The 19578-nt window shown below is 39.5% G+C and overlaps 1 protein-coding gene across 6 annotated transcripts in view; it reads left to right on the top strand.

Annotated features, from left to right (window-relative positions):
- Positions 1-19578, top strand: part of CDKL5 (cyclin dependent kinase like 5) — a 199371-nt gene that overhangs the window by 143241 nt on the left and 36552 nt on the right. For all 6 annotated transcript variants that reach the window (XM_038377939.2, XM_038378021.2, XM_038377958.2 and 3 more), the window contains 3 exons: positions 587-646; positions 5918-6008; positions 14880-15069. In XM_038377939.2, the coding sequence (XP_038233867.1) occupies positions 587-646; positions 5918-6008; positions 14880-15069 (341 nt within the window). The remainder of the gene's footprint in view (positions 1-586; positions 647-5917; positions 6009-14879; positions 15070-19578) is intronic.

Consider the following 19578-nt stretch of genomic DNA (forward strand, 5'->3'; position numbering starts at 1 on the left):
CAGAACAAAATGATTTATAAATGAAATTAAACAAAATACAGGGGAGAGAACTTTTCTCAAGTACATTGTGAAGGTTTAACTATTGTATACAGGTTGCATGTACTCAATAGATACTATACTAAATGTATCTGAGTAAACAATATGTTTATGAAACTAGAGAGCAAAAATATTTCTAGAAGACGAACACAATGAGCCCCAGAAGGTAATTTTAAGTGTACAAATATTGAGCTATATCCTACATTTTGCTAATAAACTGGGTAATTAAATTACATTTCCCCCATGCACAAGTTGATTTTGTGCCCTTGCATAAGTGCAAGTGCAGATTTACTCTTCCCATGTTTCTTCTGAGAATTTTTTTAAAAGAAACCACAATACAGAAGCTATGAATTCTTCATGTTTAGCAAAGTACAGGATTGTTTGAAAATTAGTTTTACAGATTACAAGTACTTTCTACTATGGTCTATTTTTGTTATCACTGTATGAATAAGTGTAATTCTCTTACAATTAAATGGTGTTTAGCAAGTTAAAAATTAAAAATGGACATTAGGAACTCTTACTTTTTTTTTCTCCTACTCTGATATTTTAGATATCAAACCAGAAAATCTCTTAATAAGCCACTGTGATGTTCTGAAGCTGTGTGACTTTGGTAAGTTGCTTACTTTTTATTTTTTGAAAGAAGCACTTTTTACCTTAAAAATTCCACATTGTTTATTTGTAAGTTCTCCAGCATGTGTATTTTGAGCACATTTTAGTGGTCAATATTCATGTTTCTGGATATCACATTAATTTGTAAAGATCTCTAACCTTTGATTTGGACCTGTTGTTAAGTATGTTTTTAAAGTGGCTCTGGCAATGGGGTGGAAGTTCGATCAACACAGTTAATACACCAATTGTACCTGACTATTGTTGGAAGCATCTGTTGCAATCAGTCTACACTCGGTACTGTTCCTTTCTTCATTCCTATTGGCGGAAACTATGCCCACACACAGGGCCGGATTAAGACATTTAGAGGCCCTAAGCACTGAAAAGATTATGGTGCCCCTCCATATGTAATTCAAAATAAAAACAATACTATACCGTAAAATACAATTTTATTTTTCGAAATGACACAATTTATATATGTATGCTGAAATTAAAATAGCTTCTTTCTGGATTTTTCTGGTTACAAAATTCTGGATAAAGTCATCGAAGCTGACTCGACGAAGCATGTCCGCTTCCATACACAATAGGGAAAGTGAATCAAGTCTGTCCTGACTCGTTGTTCTCTGAGGGTTTTTTATTCTTTTCAGCTGAGAAAATGAGCATTCTGCCAAGCAGTTAGTAATCATCAATGTTAGAAAAATACATAGTGCCATCTCTACATTTGGAAATGCACATCGTATTCCGTCTTTCAGTATTGTGTCATGAAGATCAATGTGACTGAATTTCATTTTTCCTGTTTCATTAAGCTTTGCATGCATATAACAGTGGAGCTGCTGTACTTTTCCACAGAGATTCATGTTCAAGTCAACAGGGTTGAGTCAACTAGCTTTTGGGAACCTTGTGAATATTGTTAGTCAGATAAGCCCATATCGTGTAGAAAAGAAAATCTACTTTGTGGTAATTTGTACACTTCACATCTCTTTATATGAGCTTCAAGTGTATCAATTATAGCATAGTAAGTAGATACGCAAAATTTGTCTCTAGGATTCAGTGCTGTTTTTGTTGCACTGCTATCATTTGCTTGTTTTTTCCTGATTCGCTTGCAGGACTGGGCTTCTTTGTAGATAGTATCAGGCAAGATATCTTTTGATATGTCTTCAAATCTTTCGAAATCATTCCTCAGAGTGTGTAAGTGATCTGCTAATGATTGACAGAGGTCTGTGCATGTTTTCAAATCCAATTATTTTTCTTGGAGAGCTTGACTTGTGTGGTAAAAGTGTAAAATTTCATTCCACATGGTCAACATGAATACAAACTCTAGTTCTTGCATCTTGTTTGCAATGTTTTCTGCTTCTCGTATAGTTGCTCCCTTTTGTGATTAATCTTCAGCTATACTTTCTAATGCATCCACAATCTTTGAGTAGGACTCCAGAATTGCACTTGTTGCCACTGCATGTGCCTCCTAGCGAGTATTATAAAGAGGTTTCATCACACGATCATTGCCCAAATATGTTTTAAGAACTGCCCATCGGTGTGTAGAGTCAGAGAAAAATGTATAAAGTAACCGGACTGTTGAGAAAAAACTTACTGCCACCGGACAACAATCAACAGCACTGCAGCCAACAAGATTGAGAGAGTGTGCAGCACATGGTATGAATATGGCATATTTGTTCTGCTCTAAAAGCTTCTTCTGCATTCCTTGATAACGCCCTGACTTGTTGGCAGCGTTGTCATAAGATTGACCTCTGCACTTTGAGAAATTTGTTTTGCAAACTTGGCAAGGATAATGCAGTACTTGATTTGCCATTTCTTCACCAGTGTGGCTTTTCAAATTGAGCAATGTTCTAAATCGTTCAACTGGTTTTCCAGCTGTGGGAGACACGTATCTTAGTACAATACTCAATTGATCAATATGTGAAACATCAGGTGTAGAGTCGACAGATAAACTGAAGTACCCAGCAGTTCTTATTTCATCCACAATAGCTGAATGAACTTTGTCGCTCATTAGACCAATGAGTTCATCACATATTGTCTTGGATAAGTATGATGGGTTACCTTTGCTAGCATTCCCATATTTTGAGAGATGGCCTGCTAAAAATGGGTCAAACTGAGCCACAAGCTCCAACAAGAATATAACTCAGAAGAATATATCAATAATAAAACATAAATTTATTGCAATACATGACAGGATCTGATTTCCTCACATTATTTCGATCTATGTTAGTAGGATGCCCCCCTGATTTAGGTGGGAATAAGTAATAAAAAGAGAACAGAAAAACAGGGGAAGAGTGTGTAGTGGAGTGTAAGGAAGTCTAACAAAGCTCTGACTTTTCCCATGATGACTACTTCGATACTTTTTTCAATTATCAAATTTTTTCCATAAAAAAATCTTTTTTTTTGGTGCCCCCCTGCTTTGCTGGTGCCTTAAGCAAGTGCTTAGTCTGTCTATTGGGTAATCCAGCCCTGTGCCACACAACACATCCAGGCACCTATTACACATCACCATATGTACAGAACACAGTATGGTGAATTTGTAGAGATGTGTGAGAAACCACTGGGACAAGAGAAGTGATGTGTTAGGAGATCTTCAGCAACATAATGAGATCATATAGGTTTGTCCTGTTACCACTGTGCTGGGGCATCCTATCACTTAAACATCTGCACTGTGGCAGTTACATGGACTTTTTGTTAGCATTTATTGCTTTCATGTGTGAAATACACTCCTACTTGTGGTGTAATTGTGTGCTAAAGCACTTGAATGCAGTTTTCAGAAAGTGTGCATAAGTGTGCTAGATGCTTTTGTATAGTCCTAAATTGACAGGAAAAAATTACAGTGCAAGTAAAAATTCCTGCCACAAAAATGTTATCAAAATTTTAGTTGTGATAAAAGTTAGGGTAACTAGCAAAAGGGGATAAGGGGAATGGTGGTGGTAGAATTACTTTAATAGTTAAACATTGAAACAACCACCCACATCCGTTGCCAATTGAGGCCATTTTACAGTATAGGCAGTGGGATGCCTCTTAGAAAGATGTCAGGCAGTCAAAGATTTTGTCAGCCACTTCGAGTGTAATATGATAGAATGAAGTTGCCATCAAGTGGATTCACACATAAGCAATGTACTTATTAAGCCTATAGTATTAATTTTCCTTTCCCATTGCTGTACCATGTCAAAGCTGAGCACTTTTAAAAGCAGTTGCTTATTGTCCTCAGGATTGCATTAGCTGCTGATTGATATTCAGTGTTTTCAGCAGTCCCTGATTGTGACCAAGTTCCCTTTCAGTTCCTGAAGGCTGGCTTGGATGGAAGACCCTTCCTTGACTATGATTTGTTGATATTTTTCATTCTTTTGCTGTATCAGGATTGTGTTCTTCTCAAACAACCAGCACCCAGCCTGGGATTGAAAGTAATTTTCTTCTCCTTGCTTCTCTCTTCCAAGCATATAATGAAAGGTTTTTCATTTACATGATTAATATGATGGACCATGTCACCGTGGCTGAGGCAGTACAGTCTGTGTGTTTATGCAGTTATACGTTGTTTGTTGTTTGTTGTTTGTTGTTTAGAAAATGACCTAATTCCAACTCTAAGCACATGGACAATAATATTAAATTTTTTCAAAGGTATAAAATTAATCCTATATCAATAACTAATTTATCATCCACTCAACCCAACGGACTAATAATAATTTCTGCTACCCATCTTCTCTTCAAAGATCTAGGAGAATAGGTAGAATTTAGTGTGTCCTGGAGGACCATGGCTTTGAGCTCTGACAGACTAAGGTGTGAAATGAGATCTGCTTCCAGAATAAAGATTACAGCCTTTGCAAACACAGAAGAAGGGAGGTAGGGGGAAGAAGGAGGAAGCACTGCTGCTGCTGCCCCCTGAGCAAAAGCAAAGAGAGAGCAGTTACTAAGTCCAAAAGTGAAACTCTGCTCAGAGGCTCTCCTGGATTCCAGAGTTTTTATTTTTTCTTTCTCTCACAAACCAGTGGAAGAACTCCATGGTTTGATTGCAGTGAGCTGTCTATCAGGCCCTAAAGCCATATCTCGGGAGGAGAAAGTTATGAATATTTTGCCTCTGCATTTCAGTGTGAATGAAAAACTAGACTCAATTTACTCTCCGGAAAGGAGTTCCACATGCAGAGTGTAGTTGCTGAGATCTGTCTGGCCCCAGTCTGCCTGATTATTATTTATTTATTTAGCAATGACATCATGCTTGGCATTTTACAAAAATGATGACAGTATCTGCCCTAAAGTGTTTATTATTGGCTTTACCATTTGCAGTTTCCCTGTGATATTCAGCTGACTTGGTGGGTTGTGGATGGGTAACAATAATATTTAAAAATTCAAAATTATTCCTCCTTTTGGATTTTCTAATATACGATCCTCTTTGTGTCTGTTTTGGAAACTCTTGCTTACAGGTGCTATCTTTGTGTAGTTGCAAATATATAGTGTGGTGTTGGTGCTAAACAAACACTAATGGCCTGTGGGAGACTCTGATCCTAATCTATTAAGAACCTTATATTAAATTTGTTTGTTAAGCAGATAGGAAGCCGGTGTTGTGTGCTGAGTATCCTATGAAGTGTTTGTCCTGGCCTTTGATGGCTGCTGCAACTATAGGAGTTGTAGTTTTTGGGTGGTGGTTATAGTGAACCTAGTAAGTTGTAGTAGTCTAACATGAAGGTGACCAATGCATGAATCAGTGGCAAGGTTCTCATGTGAAAGGAGTAGATGGAGTCATTTGGCCAGCCAAAGACTGAAGACCTTCTGTACCATATTCATAATCTGTGTGTCTAGAACCTGTGAGAGAACTACTTATTGGTGAGCCTGCTACTCACTGAGTATGTTAGAGCTCTAACTTTCTTTTACAGATCCGTATTTTTTCCTGCTGCATAGGGGATTCCACAATAAGACTTGGTACCTAAATTTGAATATAGCTGGTGCAATCTCCTGAGAGGCCATTTAACCAACCCAACAATGTGCCATGCTGATGAAGACTCAAGACCATAGGCCTCTGTGGGACAGACGCCAATTGAACTTGTCAGTGAAACAGAAACACACACTTTCACCAATACATGAACACAGGCATATATTTAAAAAGCAATAGGATAAAATGAAATATATAATGCTAATCAGTTACACTTAATACTTATTTAAGGCATTCATTTTAAATCCGATGATATGAAAAATTGATTTGACCTTTAATACAATAATCCATAGTAGTATGTAAATCTTCATTTAGGTGGAGACATAATCTTTTGTATTATCTTTTTTGCAGGCTTTGCTCGGAATCTATCAGAAGGAAGCAATGCAAACTATACAGAATATGTGGCCACCAGGTGGTATCGTTCACCTGAACTCTTGCTTGGGTAAGTACACTTTCCAGAAGTAATAGCTCTGAGATCTAAATCTTGTATGATCCAATGCATTTACTCAAGTACTTTTGTGAGGATCAACCATTGGATATGGTAGTTGGTTAATAAATTGATTTAATTATGTCTCATTAATTACTTTGGATTATGCTTCTTGTAAGGTGACTTGATGCTATGATATGATAGCATATTTTGAACAAATTGCTGTCTTGATTCAGGTTTATATATTAGTAAATTATCATAACTATATTTTAAACCATCTCTTTATTTTTAAAAAAAGGTATTTAGTTCTTGTGAAAGGTGCTGGATTAACAGACCTGGAGTGTGAAACGTTTTGTTAGCCACAGAATGGATACAGCACAGACCGTGCTCCACACTGTACAGCTAACACGCCTCACCCTGAGGGGGATCCCACCACTCTGGCTTGAGAGTGTAGTTCAGTCTCCATTTCATCTTTGCTAGCACTGCAGAGTTGGCTAATAAGCAAAGTGTCAGTTTTAAGGGTGTCTTTTTGTTGGGCAGGAGGACACAGTTCCATGAAGAACCTGTGGCGGCAGGCCATCGGTTCATTTCACATAAAGCTCTGTGATGTGATGGGAAAGAGTTAATATGGGCTTGAGAGGTCAGTTAACCTGCCTGCTCACAGGTGGGCCAGGATTAATTAGAAATAGCTAGGGGACAGCAGGGCAGGTTTTAACAAAGAGCACATCTGGGGAGAGGAACCCTAGAGGGAACTCCTCCACTCCTCAGTTGTGAGAAGAAGCCTGAAGGAAGGCACAAAAGGAAAAAGGAGAGACCAGACAAGCTTCTCCAGGGGTGAGCTAGAGGCTGAGTTGGAGTCTGCCCGAGCCCGTGAATAATAACCCCTGTGTTGTGGAGTGGATTAAGGCACAGGAAGACAGTCTACAGCAGCAGACATATGCCTGTGACAAGGTGGCTGCCAGCTGAGCTGAGTTGAGCTATAGGTTTGGTTTTTGTATACGTTACTGTCGGACTTTGGCAAAGGACTCGCTGGCCCCAGAAGAGGCTGGATTCTACCAAGTGGTCTGGCCTGAGGGTCAGGACACTCCTATGGTAGAATAGGTCAAAAGACAGAGGAGGAAACTGAGGCAAAAGTTGCTGCCTCATCACAGCCAGCTTGGAGGCCTATTGGGACAGTAACTTTGCTACAGGCCCCAAGCAGCAAGAGTTCAGGTAATAGTTCTTCTTTGAGTTGTTCACACATGTATTCAGCTCAGGTGCTCGCAACCAGAGCTGTAGAGTTTTCTGCAGCAGCATCTATTGGGCAGCATGCAAGCCCTATGCCACCTTGTGGCCTCAGCCAAGTCTATTTAGCCGCCCCAACCCCCCTCAGTTCCATCTCACTACCTGTGGCCTGAGTTGAAGCTCCCTGTCTGGTTTATCTCGCTGTTACTGTGCAGTTAGCAATTTTTTTCCTGTATTTTTGCTTTTGCAGTTCGTTCTTTATAGTTAGTTATAGCTTAGCAGTCGTATCCACTAGTTAGTATTAGTTTAGCTAGTATTAGGGGAGAGATCAATGGCATGCCATCACCAGGTTTCAAACATTGTTCGTTATGTGGGGTAGCTATCCTAATCAGTGATACCCACGTGAGCTGTCTCTTATGCATTGGTGATGGACATATCAAAGAGAGGTGCGGTATTTGTTTTTGTTTTTGTTTTTGTTTAAAAAACAAAACAAAAAAACAACTCTCTAGAGAGACTCACTTCGGCACTGGGGCCTTCAGCATCCAGCCCCACAACCAGCCTCTGAGGTAGCAATGATCTCGGACAGGCCCTTGAACTCAAACTCCTCCTCCTCCTGTATGGACTGTCCATGAATGAGAACCCATAAAAATGGACAGGAACCATTCCAAGTCCAAAAGAGTCCCCTCTACATCAAGAGGGGACTCCAAACATCACAGGCATTCTTCTAATGCCCAGGGTAGAGCGAGACCTTCATTCCATGGCTCCCAAGTGTCATACTAGTGCCATACCATTCTAATTAAATTCTTCCTTCCAACTGATCTGGCTCATAATTGTTTTCAACTTTGTGAAATTGGCCCTATTAAAGCACCAAATATATATGTTAACAGTCTGGACTTTATTCTGCTTGCATATTATAAATGTGATCAAGTCATGATCATTTGTATCTAAATTACCTTTAATTTTCAGCTCTATGGGCAATTCATTTTTATCTGTTAAGACGAGGTCTAATAAAGAATTCCCCCATTTTGGATGCAACACTTTGTGAGTTAGGAAATTGGCATCCGTAATGTTCAGAAATTCCAAGGCTGGTTTAGAACTGGCAGCATTAGACCATTAGTATCCGTCATTCAGATTGAAGTCTCACAGCTCATGATCTCACAGCTTTTTTTCCCTACAGGAAGGCATGTAAGGCAGCAGTCATCTTGTTCCCTAGTATGATTTGGTGGTCTATAGCAGACACCAACTAATACCCCATCTTGTATTTTATCTGATAGGACATTGATCCATAAGCATTCAAGATAATTTTCTTCTGAGTTATCAGTGACCTGGAAACACACAATGCCATTTTTTATGTAGAATGCAACTCCCCAACCCCTTTGGTCCATTCAGTCCTTCTTAAATAGGTTATAACCACTGATTTTAACGTTCCAGTCATAGGAATCATCCCACCAGGTTTCAGTAATGGCTACCAGATTGAATTTATGCTCATAAATCAGCAATTCCAATTCCTCTTGTTTGTTACTCAGGCAATTAAAGAATTTCTTCTCCATGTCCTTTGGTTCCTTGATTAAGTTTCTTCTGAACGTCTCAATATTGTTCGGCGTGATCATATCTTCTCTCTTTTTACCCTCCACTTTTGCCATTCGTTTAACACCCTCCTGACTACTCTACCCAGCCTGTTCCCAAAGAGATTGGTTTCTCTTCAACAAGTTGGCCAGGGTTCCCCCAGTGGTTCTGAGATTACTAGAATGGTGGCAGGATCATAACAATATTTGCAGAAGCATTCCCTTTTCCGCCCACCCCAATGATGACCATAGCTATGGATGCTTCAAAATCAGGTTGGGAGGCGCATTTGGAGTCTTTGCAAGTCTAGGATGTATGGACAGAATGAGAGGCATCTCTGAACATCAACATGCTTGAGCTTTGAGTGGTTTTCAGTGCCTGCCAAGAAACATGTCTGAGGTCTGCCTGGATTCTCATGAACAATAGGACCATGGTGTATTATGTGAACAGGCAAGGAAGGGCTTGAGCCAATCAACTCTGTCAAAGGATGATGAAACTGTGGTACTTTTGCATCAGGGAAAGTATCTCCCTGATGGCTGCTTATTCACTGGGCTCTCAGAATAATTTGGCCACTCATCTCAGCAGATTCCTTTACTGCAATCACGAGTGGTTCCTCAACAGTAGAGTATGGACGATCATTTTCAGAATTGGGGTTATCCCATCATTCAATCTGTTTGCTATAAGACACAAAAAGAAATGCCATCAGTTTTGTTCTCGGGCTCAATAACTGATGCTTGCTTGCTTGCTTGCTTGCTTTCTAAAGTGTGGCCCGGACCTTATGTATGTGTTTCCTCATACCCCCCTATTCCTTAGATCATTCTCAAGTTGAAGCAGGACCAGGCCAGGATAATACTCCTTTTTTTGGGTTGGCTGAGGCAGTGCTGGTTTTTGGACCTCCACAGCCTATGTCTAACCCCGATGACCTCTACCATCTATCCCAGACCTGTTGTTGCAACATCACATTTGGATTTGGCACTTGATCCCAAGCAGCCCAAGCATTGTGACATGGCTGTTGAATGGCTAGATCAAGTAAATAAGGCTTCTTTGACTACAGTCCAACACGTCCTGCTTAGTAGTGGAAAGCAATCTACAAGGTCCACTTACTTGGTTAAATATAAGAGATTTTCAATCTGGTCAGCTGGCAGAAGTATTCAGCCATTGTTTGCTAAGATTCAGGACATTCTGGAATACTTATTGCATCTGAGTACACACAACTCCCAATAAGCTAAATGAGAGTTGCAAGTATTCAGCACCACCAAAAAACAGATCATCTTCTTGGAACCATTTGTTGAAATGTTATAAATAGATAGTAGAAATTTCTTGTATATGTCAAAATTGAAACAGTCATTACCCTTTTAATAAATTCATCCCACTATTTCCAGAGGTGTGCTGACATTACTGTAGGACTTTTGTTACTGGTGCACAATGACAGTGGCATAATAAATCATTATATGCACAATGGTTGTCATTAAACAAAACGAGGGAAATATCAGTTTGTCAGCTTGTAGAGATGTATTATCAAGATTCTATGAACGTGCTGCATGTAATAAGTTACAAAAGAGAATAAAAAGTGGCTTTTTAGTTATATAACACAGTTTTTTTATAAGTCTTTGTATATTAGTAAGTAGGCTTATAAAGGAAGAAAGTGAAGTGTAACTTAACAGTAATATACTGTGCATTCTTAATGTAAATTGACGTTAATTTTTAAGTGTTCTGCTATCACAGGAAAATACAGCATAAAGTCTTGGTGCACAATATAGACATAAACTTTGAATTAACTTGTACAGAAGAGAGTATCTATTACAAATGTGTTTGACACTGTGATCTTTAGCTATTGCTGATGCTTTGTTTTAAAGCTATGTTTTTATTGGTGCAATGTAATGCATGTTCCTTTGCAGCCATATTCTGTGCAGAAATATTAAATATTTGTACTCTTTAAAACTGGAGAATATTATAATTGTAAAGAGGTTTATGTGTTCGTTTAATCTGTGTGCATAAAAATTGAAAATACTTAACTTTTTCATAAGGGGAAGGAAACATTATTGTACAGTATCCAATTATTAATACATATCCAAAATCTACTTACTTTAAAGAGCTTCAGGTAACTTTTAGTGAAATACATTGTACCTTTTGGGAGTTATAAATTATTGACAAATAATAGCATGTTTAAAGATATACTGTCCTGAGAGACCAACTGAATTAGTGTCTGGAAGCACAATCTGCATTCTGTGCAGTGAGGGACTGTTATACTTCCTTTTTATTCACTGTGGGTAGTCCTGTTGGTCTGTGTAATGTGTAGGAGTTCTTTCTCTAATCCAGGCTCACCATGCCTATATAGTTTCCTCTGTTCTGCAGTTTGAGGAGGTAGGATCTCACCTGTCAGTCAGCAGGTAAAGGCTTGACTTTTGTTTTTGGAAAATGTCCCCATTTAATCTACTGCTTTACTGCAGATGGGCAATTTTTCAGTCCTCTTGACCTACAGCAAACAATGAAAAATCTATTAAACTGCCAGTCTGGGTTCAGAATTTTTCTTCCCATTGCTCCTGTTTGCAAGGAAGATAAACTGTTACTGACTTACAGGGGATTTTAGCTCATTTTCCAGCTGTAGAGGAATCTTGCATAACATAACATCATCCATAACATGAAGCAGCCTTCCCTACTCCTTCCCTAGCCTGAGGCTTCACATGGGGGACCAGTTTACTGAGGAAAAGCCCAGGGAGAAAAGGTGCTCTTTGTGCTCATTTACCCATCAGCATTGCCAAACAGGAGTAAACAGCTTTTGCTCTCAGAAGCTGCTCTGCTCCGGGAACTCCAGAGCTGCCCTATACCTCCTAAGGCAGTGGGTCTCAAACTTTTGAACTGGTGACCCCTTTCACATAGCAAGCCTCTGAGTGCAACCCCCCTTATAAATTAAAAACACTTTTTTATCTATTTAACACCATTATAAATGCTGGAGGAGAAGCGGGGTTTGGGGTGGAGACTGACCCCCAGTCTGAGAACCCCTGCCCTACAGGCACCAACAGGAGAAGCTTCTTATCTTTGGAAGTTGTACCTAGCAATCTGATGCAGATTACAGTGGGGACAAGAGCACTACTTTGGCTCCCACCCGGCTCCCAGTCTGAATGTAATAGCAGCATCACAAAAACAAATGGCATTGAGAAATTCCAGCATCGGGTCTGGGGAGCAGGGGTGCATGGGAAGCATCTCTGCTAGATCAGCAAGAGGAATCAGTGACCCAGGCAGCTCCATGTATTACATTTCCAGTAGCACCAAGCCCCTCCAGCACCAGAGACAAGACACCAGCAGGGCCATCCCTCATGGGCCTTTAAGGAGCTTCATCATGCTCTGACTTGCCATCCTTGGGCTGCTGTCAACACTCTTCTCCAGCTGGGAAAAGTAATTTTTTTTTAGTAGTGCTCCCCTCTCCTGCTAAGTGAAAGCATCACACTGTCTCATGACAACTTCTGGAACGTAACCTGTCCATGCACCTTTGGCTTCATTTGGCTTCATTTTTTCTAACTCCCCACCCTTGGAATAGGCTGAGCTCAGTGGGCCTGTTCTCAAGCAAGGCTTCCCTGTGGGACCTGCCCAGGTGGAATCAGTCCAGCATCACAGGGCCCAAGCTCTCTCTGCAAGTAACCCTCCTGAGCCCTCCACTCACAAAGGGCACCAGAATGAAGTAATTGACTCTCAGCAACCCACAATGTAAGATTCAATCATCAAAGTAAGGAAGAACATAATAGCCATGCTGGGTCAGACCAGTGGTCTAGCTAGCCCAGTATCCTGTCAGTGGTCAGCACCAGATGCGTCAGAGGAAGGAACAGAACAGGACAATTTTGAGTGAGCCACACTCAGTCATCTAGTCCCAACTTCTGGAAGTTGGAGGTTTAGCGATATCTGCAGCATAGGTTTGCATACCTGACCATCTTAGCAAATAGCCATTGATGGACCTGTCTTCCAGGAACTTCTCATTCTTTTTTGAACCCAGTTATACTTTTGACCTTCACAACAGCCCCTGGCAATGAGTTCCACTGGTTGACTGTGATTTATGTGAAGAAGTACTTTCTTTTGTTTGTTTTAAATCTGCTGCCTGTTAATTTTATTCAGTGACTACTTGTTCTTGTGTTGTGAGAGAATAAATAACACTTTTTCTCCACATCATTCATGATTTTATAAATCTCTCTCATATCACCCTTTAGTCATCTCTTCTAAGATGATCAGTCCCAGTCTTTTTAATGTCTCCTCATATGGAAACAGTTCCATGCCCCTAATATTTCTTGTTTTCCTTCTCTGTATCTTTTCCAATTCTCATATATCTTGTTTGAGATGGGATGACCAGAACTGCAGGCAGTATTCAAGTTGTGGGCATACCATGGATTTATATAGTTGCATTATTATATTTTCTCTTTCCTAATTTATTGCTTTACTAATGGTTCCTAACATTGTTAGCTTTTTTCACTGATGCTGCATGTTGAGCAGATGTTTTAAGAGAGCTTATCTACAATGATTCCAAGATCTTTTTCTTGAGTGGTAAGAACTAATTTAAACCCCATCATTTTGTATGTATAATTGGGATTATTTTTTCCACTGTGCAATTACTTTGTACTTAACAACATTGACATTCATGTCCTATTTTGTCACCCAGTCACCCAACTTAATGAAATCCCTTTGTAACTCTTCACAGTTAGAGTTGGACTTAACTATCTTGAGTAATTTTGTATTATCTGCAGATGTTACCACCTCACTGTTCACCCTCTTTTCCAGATCATTTAGCACTGGTCCCAGTGCAGATCCTTGGGAAACACTGCTATTTACTTCTCTACATTGTGAAAACTGACCATTTAATTCTATCCTTCGGTTCCTGTCTTTTAACCAGTTACTGATCCATGAGAAAAGGGAACAGATTTAGAACAGGGCTCTGTCAGGGCTCACAAGTCTTAATGACTTCTCAACCTAGAGACAGTCAAGCTAGTCAAGTATAAGATACCCTTTAAAACAGAATGTGAGCGCTCAGGTTCCAGTGCTGAAAAGGAAGAGAGATGACAAAGTAGTCTTTCTCAGTTCTGCCTTTATACCAAAAGTTTGTTGTTTCAGATCTCAGGAGAGTTCTCCATACAATTTGCTCAAAACATTAATATCCAAAAGAGAGTGTCGTATGCTGCATGTCCACAAAGCAATTCAAATCCACCTTGCATGAATTCAGTTACACAGAAAATGAGCTGCTTTGTTTGTTTTTGTACCACCATCACTAGGAGGCCAAAAAACATCTAAAGGGGTTACTAGATTTCGGAAGTATTGAATTAAAGTAGTATGTGATACAAAGGAGAAACATCTTAGAAGGAAGATCAAAGACTATCAAATAAAGGATTACCTACATCCAGGGCTGAAAAGTCTTTTCCTCTGAAGAGATCTGCCAGGCATCAACTTGGTCATCTGCTTGTTTGTTTACCAGACACATGTATTAGAATAATGTGCCTTTCTGGACTTTGCCTCTAGTAGGAGAGTCCTGTATGCTATGATACCTGAAATGTTTTCTTAACCACTTTTTTTTTTCAGCTTTGAAATAGCTATTGGAGGATTCTGTTTGGGATTCATTGATATTAAAATTCTTTAAGAGTCCTGAGCCTGGATAAGAAAGAAAATTGATGCTTGATAATTTCTGTTCTCTTAGTAGCCAGTTTCACCATTCTCACTCACCTTTTTCCACAGAATAAGAAAAGAATTGATTCAATTATATTGTATTCAGCTGTGCTCTGTAGACAGGAAAAATCAAGAGAAGTTCGTGTTAGCTTAACTTGGAACATTAGAATAACGTCAATTTTTCTGCTTTGAAAATGTTCTTTATTGGTGAGCTTTCCAGAAAAGAAAGGGAAGTCCTCAAGGGTGGTAGTTAAGTCTGGTCATGCCTTCTCAGACTGCAGTGCAGTTAGAGAACCCACTTTGTAAATGGAGAGCCTAGAGAAGCAAGTATCAAATTTATTTTTCCTGCTACAAGTAAGCTGAATATAGACTAAAAATTAGTTAATAAATGCAAATAGTTAGATTGTCAAGAAGATATTTTGGTTGATTAGTGTGAACATTATTGTACTTGCTTTTCAGAGCCCCCTATGGGAAGTCTGTGGATATGTGGTCTGTAGGCTGCATTCTTGGGGAACTTAGTGATGGGCAGCCACTGTTTCCTGGAGAAAGTGAAATTGACCAGCTTTTTACAATTCAGAAGGTGCTAGGACCACTTCCATCAGAGCAGATGAAGCTTTTCTACAGCAATCCTCGTTTCCATGGGCTGCGGGTAAGGGAGACTGACCAAAAACCTTTTCTTTCAGTCTTCTGTTGATGTGGTATTTAAACCGTTGTTGAGTAGAAAATAAATGTTTTAGACCTTTTTCTCTCAGGTTTTATATATTCTCTTATTTATTCTGAGCACTTCCATCTAAAAAGGTAAGGGATGAGTTTAGATTGTGAGGAGGTCATGAATTCATAAATAAAATTGCATTATGGTTACACTGTTGCATGTGTAGATGTGTACATTATCATTTAAAATTCTTTACATCATTGCTATGACTTTTTTTGCAGGTTAGAGTGTGCACTCCAGTTAAGCAATTGTTTAGACTAGGAGACTGAATTTATCTCTAGCTCAGACAGTCGGTTCTCTACATGGCAAGATCCCAAAAGAGTTTTATATTTGAAATTACTGTGTTATCTCCAACAGCTCATGTCGAGGGGTCTTGTTTCTGGTTTATTACAATTTAGTTTTGGTTGTCTTGACAACTGCTGCCATTTTGTCAATTAAATATTATTCAGAATGATGAATTTCTGCTCTAATCTGAAGTATTACACATTAGTACAAAGATAATACGTTAAAAGTTTTCCACAGTGTAAAGTACTATCCTGCTTCGACTCAGTTCCAGCCATCCAACATAAACTTTATTGGATTAATGCATTGTAAAATGTTACACTGAGGAATGGAATAAAGTATATTTATTTTGTAGATTTAAAAACTCAAAATTCAGAAAGATGGTGTGATGTTAATGCGATTAGCATAGGGCTGGGTTTCATGAGGACCTATGTCCTAATCCTGGGCCAGTGATTTACTGGTTGTCCTTGGGCAAGTAACTGCCTCTTTTTATCCCGATTTGTTAAATTGGAAGAATAATACTTACTCACATACCAAATAGGGGTCATGTGAGAATTAATGAGGTAATATCTGTACAGTGCTTTGAACATGCAAAGTGCTGTAAAAATGTTAATTATTATTATATTTAGTAATTCACAGATGGGAAGGTTAGATAGCCAAGAGAGCTGGAGTAGCTCTTTCCTGAGTGGGATGTTAACATCTTTTCCAACTGCATATACACTGTATGCTTATTCAATAGTTTATAGCAGTGGTAAAGCTTCCCTTTTGAACAGCATGAAACACTTAAATATAGAATTAATTTTGTCCCATGCTACCAAAGTGCTTTTAAGAAACTGAAGTCCTCGTAAAGATGCTTTTTAGGGATTAATAATTATACGATGCATATATTGGGAATATGCAGATCTTATACACAAGCCAGGCCAGCATGATCCGCTCACAAGAGTAGGCGCCAGACTATCCTGTGAAATTCTCAGAAGAAATTCATCCATCCATCTCTAGGTTTACATTACTTTAATGTAGTTACCACCATCAAGCACCATCTTCCTGTCTAGGATGGGCACTTACAGCAGTATTTTAGACATTCCGATAATATGCTCCTCCCCCTCCACATAACTTTTTCCCTTCAGTGGTGCCACAGACTGATCCACCACAACAATTTCAGGTCTCCTTCACTGTCTCAATGTTTTATTGTATTCCTCCAGTAGGCCACAGCCTGTACTATTATTTATATATATATTTACAATCTATAGCAGCTTCCCCACTTGCTTCTAAGGAACAGTACTAGCAGCATCTAGTCCTGTGTACGTCAGCCATCCTTCAGGCTCCCTGCGCCTTATCCACACTCCTTCCTGTCTGTTTTATATAATCCTAGCTGCTGGGGTTGCATCCCCATCAATTACCCCTCAGCTCTAACTCGGCTGGTGGACATTAGAGTGACAGGGTGCTGAGTTAGTTCCTGGCTCCGACACCCTGTTACATCTGGGACTTGAGGAGCAATGGGTGGCCTCTCTACCACCCTGCGTGAGGAAGAAGACAGATGTTGCATCTTAAAGACCCCAGGAAAGCAGCACAGGAGCAGAAACAAGCCAATGCCCATCATAAAGATGTTAACGAAGGTCCCAAGATCTAAACAGAGGCCATTACTCCTCGCAGAAAACAGGGATGGCAGTGTAGGGCTCTGTAAACATCATCCCATAAGTAAGTTGAAGTACATGCAGGTGATAGAATTGGAAAAATCCAATTGGATTGGGAAATAGTTTCTAGATTCTGTGTCACCTTCTCTCACAGACAACATACATCTCTCTAGTGGCTCTTTGTTCAAGAGGCTACTAGATGTCAGTTATTCCATATGAAGACAGGAGTACTCTCCACCTGGACTCTCATCTTAAACAAGTTCTTGGAGAATAGAATCTGAATGAGGTTCAGTTTGTTCTAAAAATGCTCCTTTTTGGCAAAATGGTGGCCCCTTCTGGAGATCCTCTTGCATCTTGTTGAACTATAGCCTTGGCTACAATGGATTAATCCATCTAAGGTGTGCTCTGAGATCATATAGCAGACTTTCTATAAAAAATGTAACCCTGTCACTAATAGTAGGCAACCACCAGTCTCGAAAGACAATGGTGTAAGCGCCAAAGCAGTTCAGTTATTGTGGGTCATGCTGCAGTATCACAGTGCCGGACTAGCGTATGAGGTCTGCTGTGGTTTCCTATTTGTTCTCTTCACTTTCCTCCCCTCTCTTCAACCTCTTTGACTCCCTAGTGTAGTGCAACCCTTCAGCGTGGCCTATTGCTAGCTGCATCTTGCCCAGCTTGGGGTATCAATGCTGAAAAGTTTGTCTCTCTTCAACCCGAGTCTCAATTGTCCGAGTGGCCTTTGAGCATCTGCAAGTTCTCCATACAGAAGAACCTTTGGAACGCATCCATTGTTCATCCAGTACAGATGACCAAGCCATGCAGATGGCCAAACCCATTACTGGTAAACCACTGTAAAATGAAAAAATAAAAGTAACTTAAAGATTAATAGTGTTGAGACTGTGAAGATAGTGAACATTTTCTTTTTATCTTCCCTCAAAGTTCACATAATAATGCAATTTGTGAACAATAATGCTAGTAGAACCAAAAAAGAAACAAGGTAGTTTCTCTCCTATATGCTCAGAATTGCTGATCTCAAATGGATAGAATTGAATTATTTTTTAATTTTTTTTTTAAATCTGATAATATTTACAGTGAGGAAGCTTTACTAGAGCTCTAGATGTGAGAGAAGGTTGAAGAATGCATATGAGAAGGTAGTACTTTAAAAGTAGCTTTACAATACTTCCTGCTCAGAGGCTGTTCATACCAGGCACCCAGGGTTAGATTCACAAAAAGGCATAGGCACCTAAAGTGGCAGTTAGGAGCCTAAGTCCCATAATCAGGCCTCACTGGGATTCACAAAACCCCTGCTCAGCAGCCTCTGAGCCCCGGAGGCACCTAAAATCGCTCGGTGCTTAAATTTTTGCAGTAACAGTGCTCTAGAATCTTTATTTTTGCCTATGAGAATGCATGCTGCATCCCCCTGCCAGGCATCCAGACGATTAAGTCCCAAGGCTTGCACAAGGTGATGCACAAACTGGGAGCAGATAAGTATTTCTCCACCTAACTTGCCTGTGGGGTCCAATCTCGTAAGCTTCACCACACCTAAGTTTCTTTGTGAATCTAGCCCATAGTTCTCTAGGTCTTTCACTTTTTTTCCAGTGACAACTGTGCTGTATTCTAAAATGTTCATACATTTTTGTATTTTGCCTTTACTTTGTTGTTGTTGTTGCTTCTTAGGAGATGCATCTTAATCTGTTAACTTGAATTTTGTTTCTTTCTGGTATTCTCAAGTTATTTCAGCTCTTTAAAATATAGTTCAGCATTTTATATGAGCATACATTAATCATTGCTGATGTTCTTTGGGGGGTACAGAATAAGTGTGAGTGCCAATGAACACCAAGTATTCCATATTCACAGGATTTTTACTTTAATGCAGTGGCTCAAGCATTGGAAGAAAACAGAGTTTAGTTTATGGCAGGTTAAGCTCACAATGACTGCTCATGTTAATGGAGACTTAATGCAAAGCTTCCTGCACACTACTTTGGAAATTGTTCAGCTGTATTCAGCTGTTAACAGAATGTCTGTGTTTACTTCTACCAAATCCACATAGCTTTGAAAACTTACCCTGAGATGTGTAAACAGTACTTACTGAACGATCACACTGTTCATAGGTTCATTATGTAATTTTGGCTATTATCGATATGCATAAAATACAACTAACACCATTATTGGTGCGTGACAGTAGAGCATTAAAAAAACCCTTTAATCTTAATTGCATAGTTCAGATGAGATATGATTAGTGGTGCTAGACGGAATTTACATAAAGGCCTCTGGCAGTTAAGTGCTCAATTCCTATTAGAAATCAACAGAAGTTGGTCACCTAAGTCCCTTAAGCCCATGTTAAGATTCTGATCCTAAAAATACTTACATTTTTAAACTTAAGCACATTTAAGTTCTCCTTCAATTGATCTTGCACATGTACGTTCCACTGCATGTATATGTGCACTCAAGGCACATGGAGTCAGAGATATTTGCCAGCAATACTACTAGGAGTCACACGTGCTCCATCTCTCCAAATGCTCTCAGACGA

Source organism: Dermochelys coriacea, chromosome 1 (assembly GCF_009764565.3).
Source record: "Dermochelys coriacea isolate rDerCor1 chromosome 1, rDerCor1.pri.v4, whole genome shotgun sequence".
NCBI lineage: Eukaryota > Metazoa > Chordata > Testudines > Dermochelyidae > Dermochelys > Dermochelys coriacea.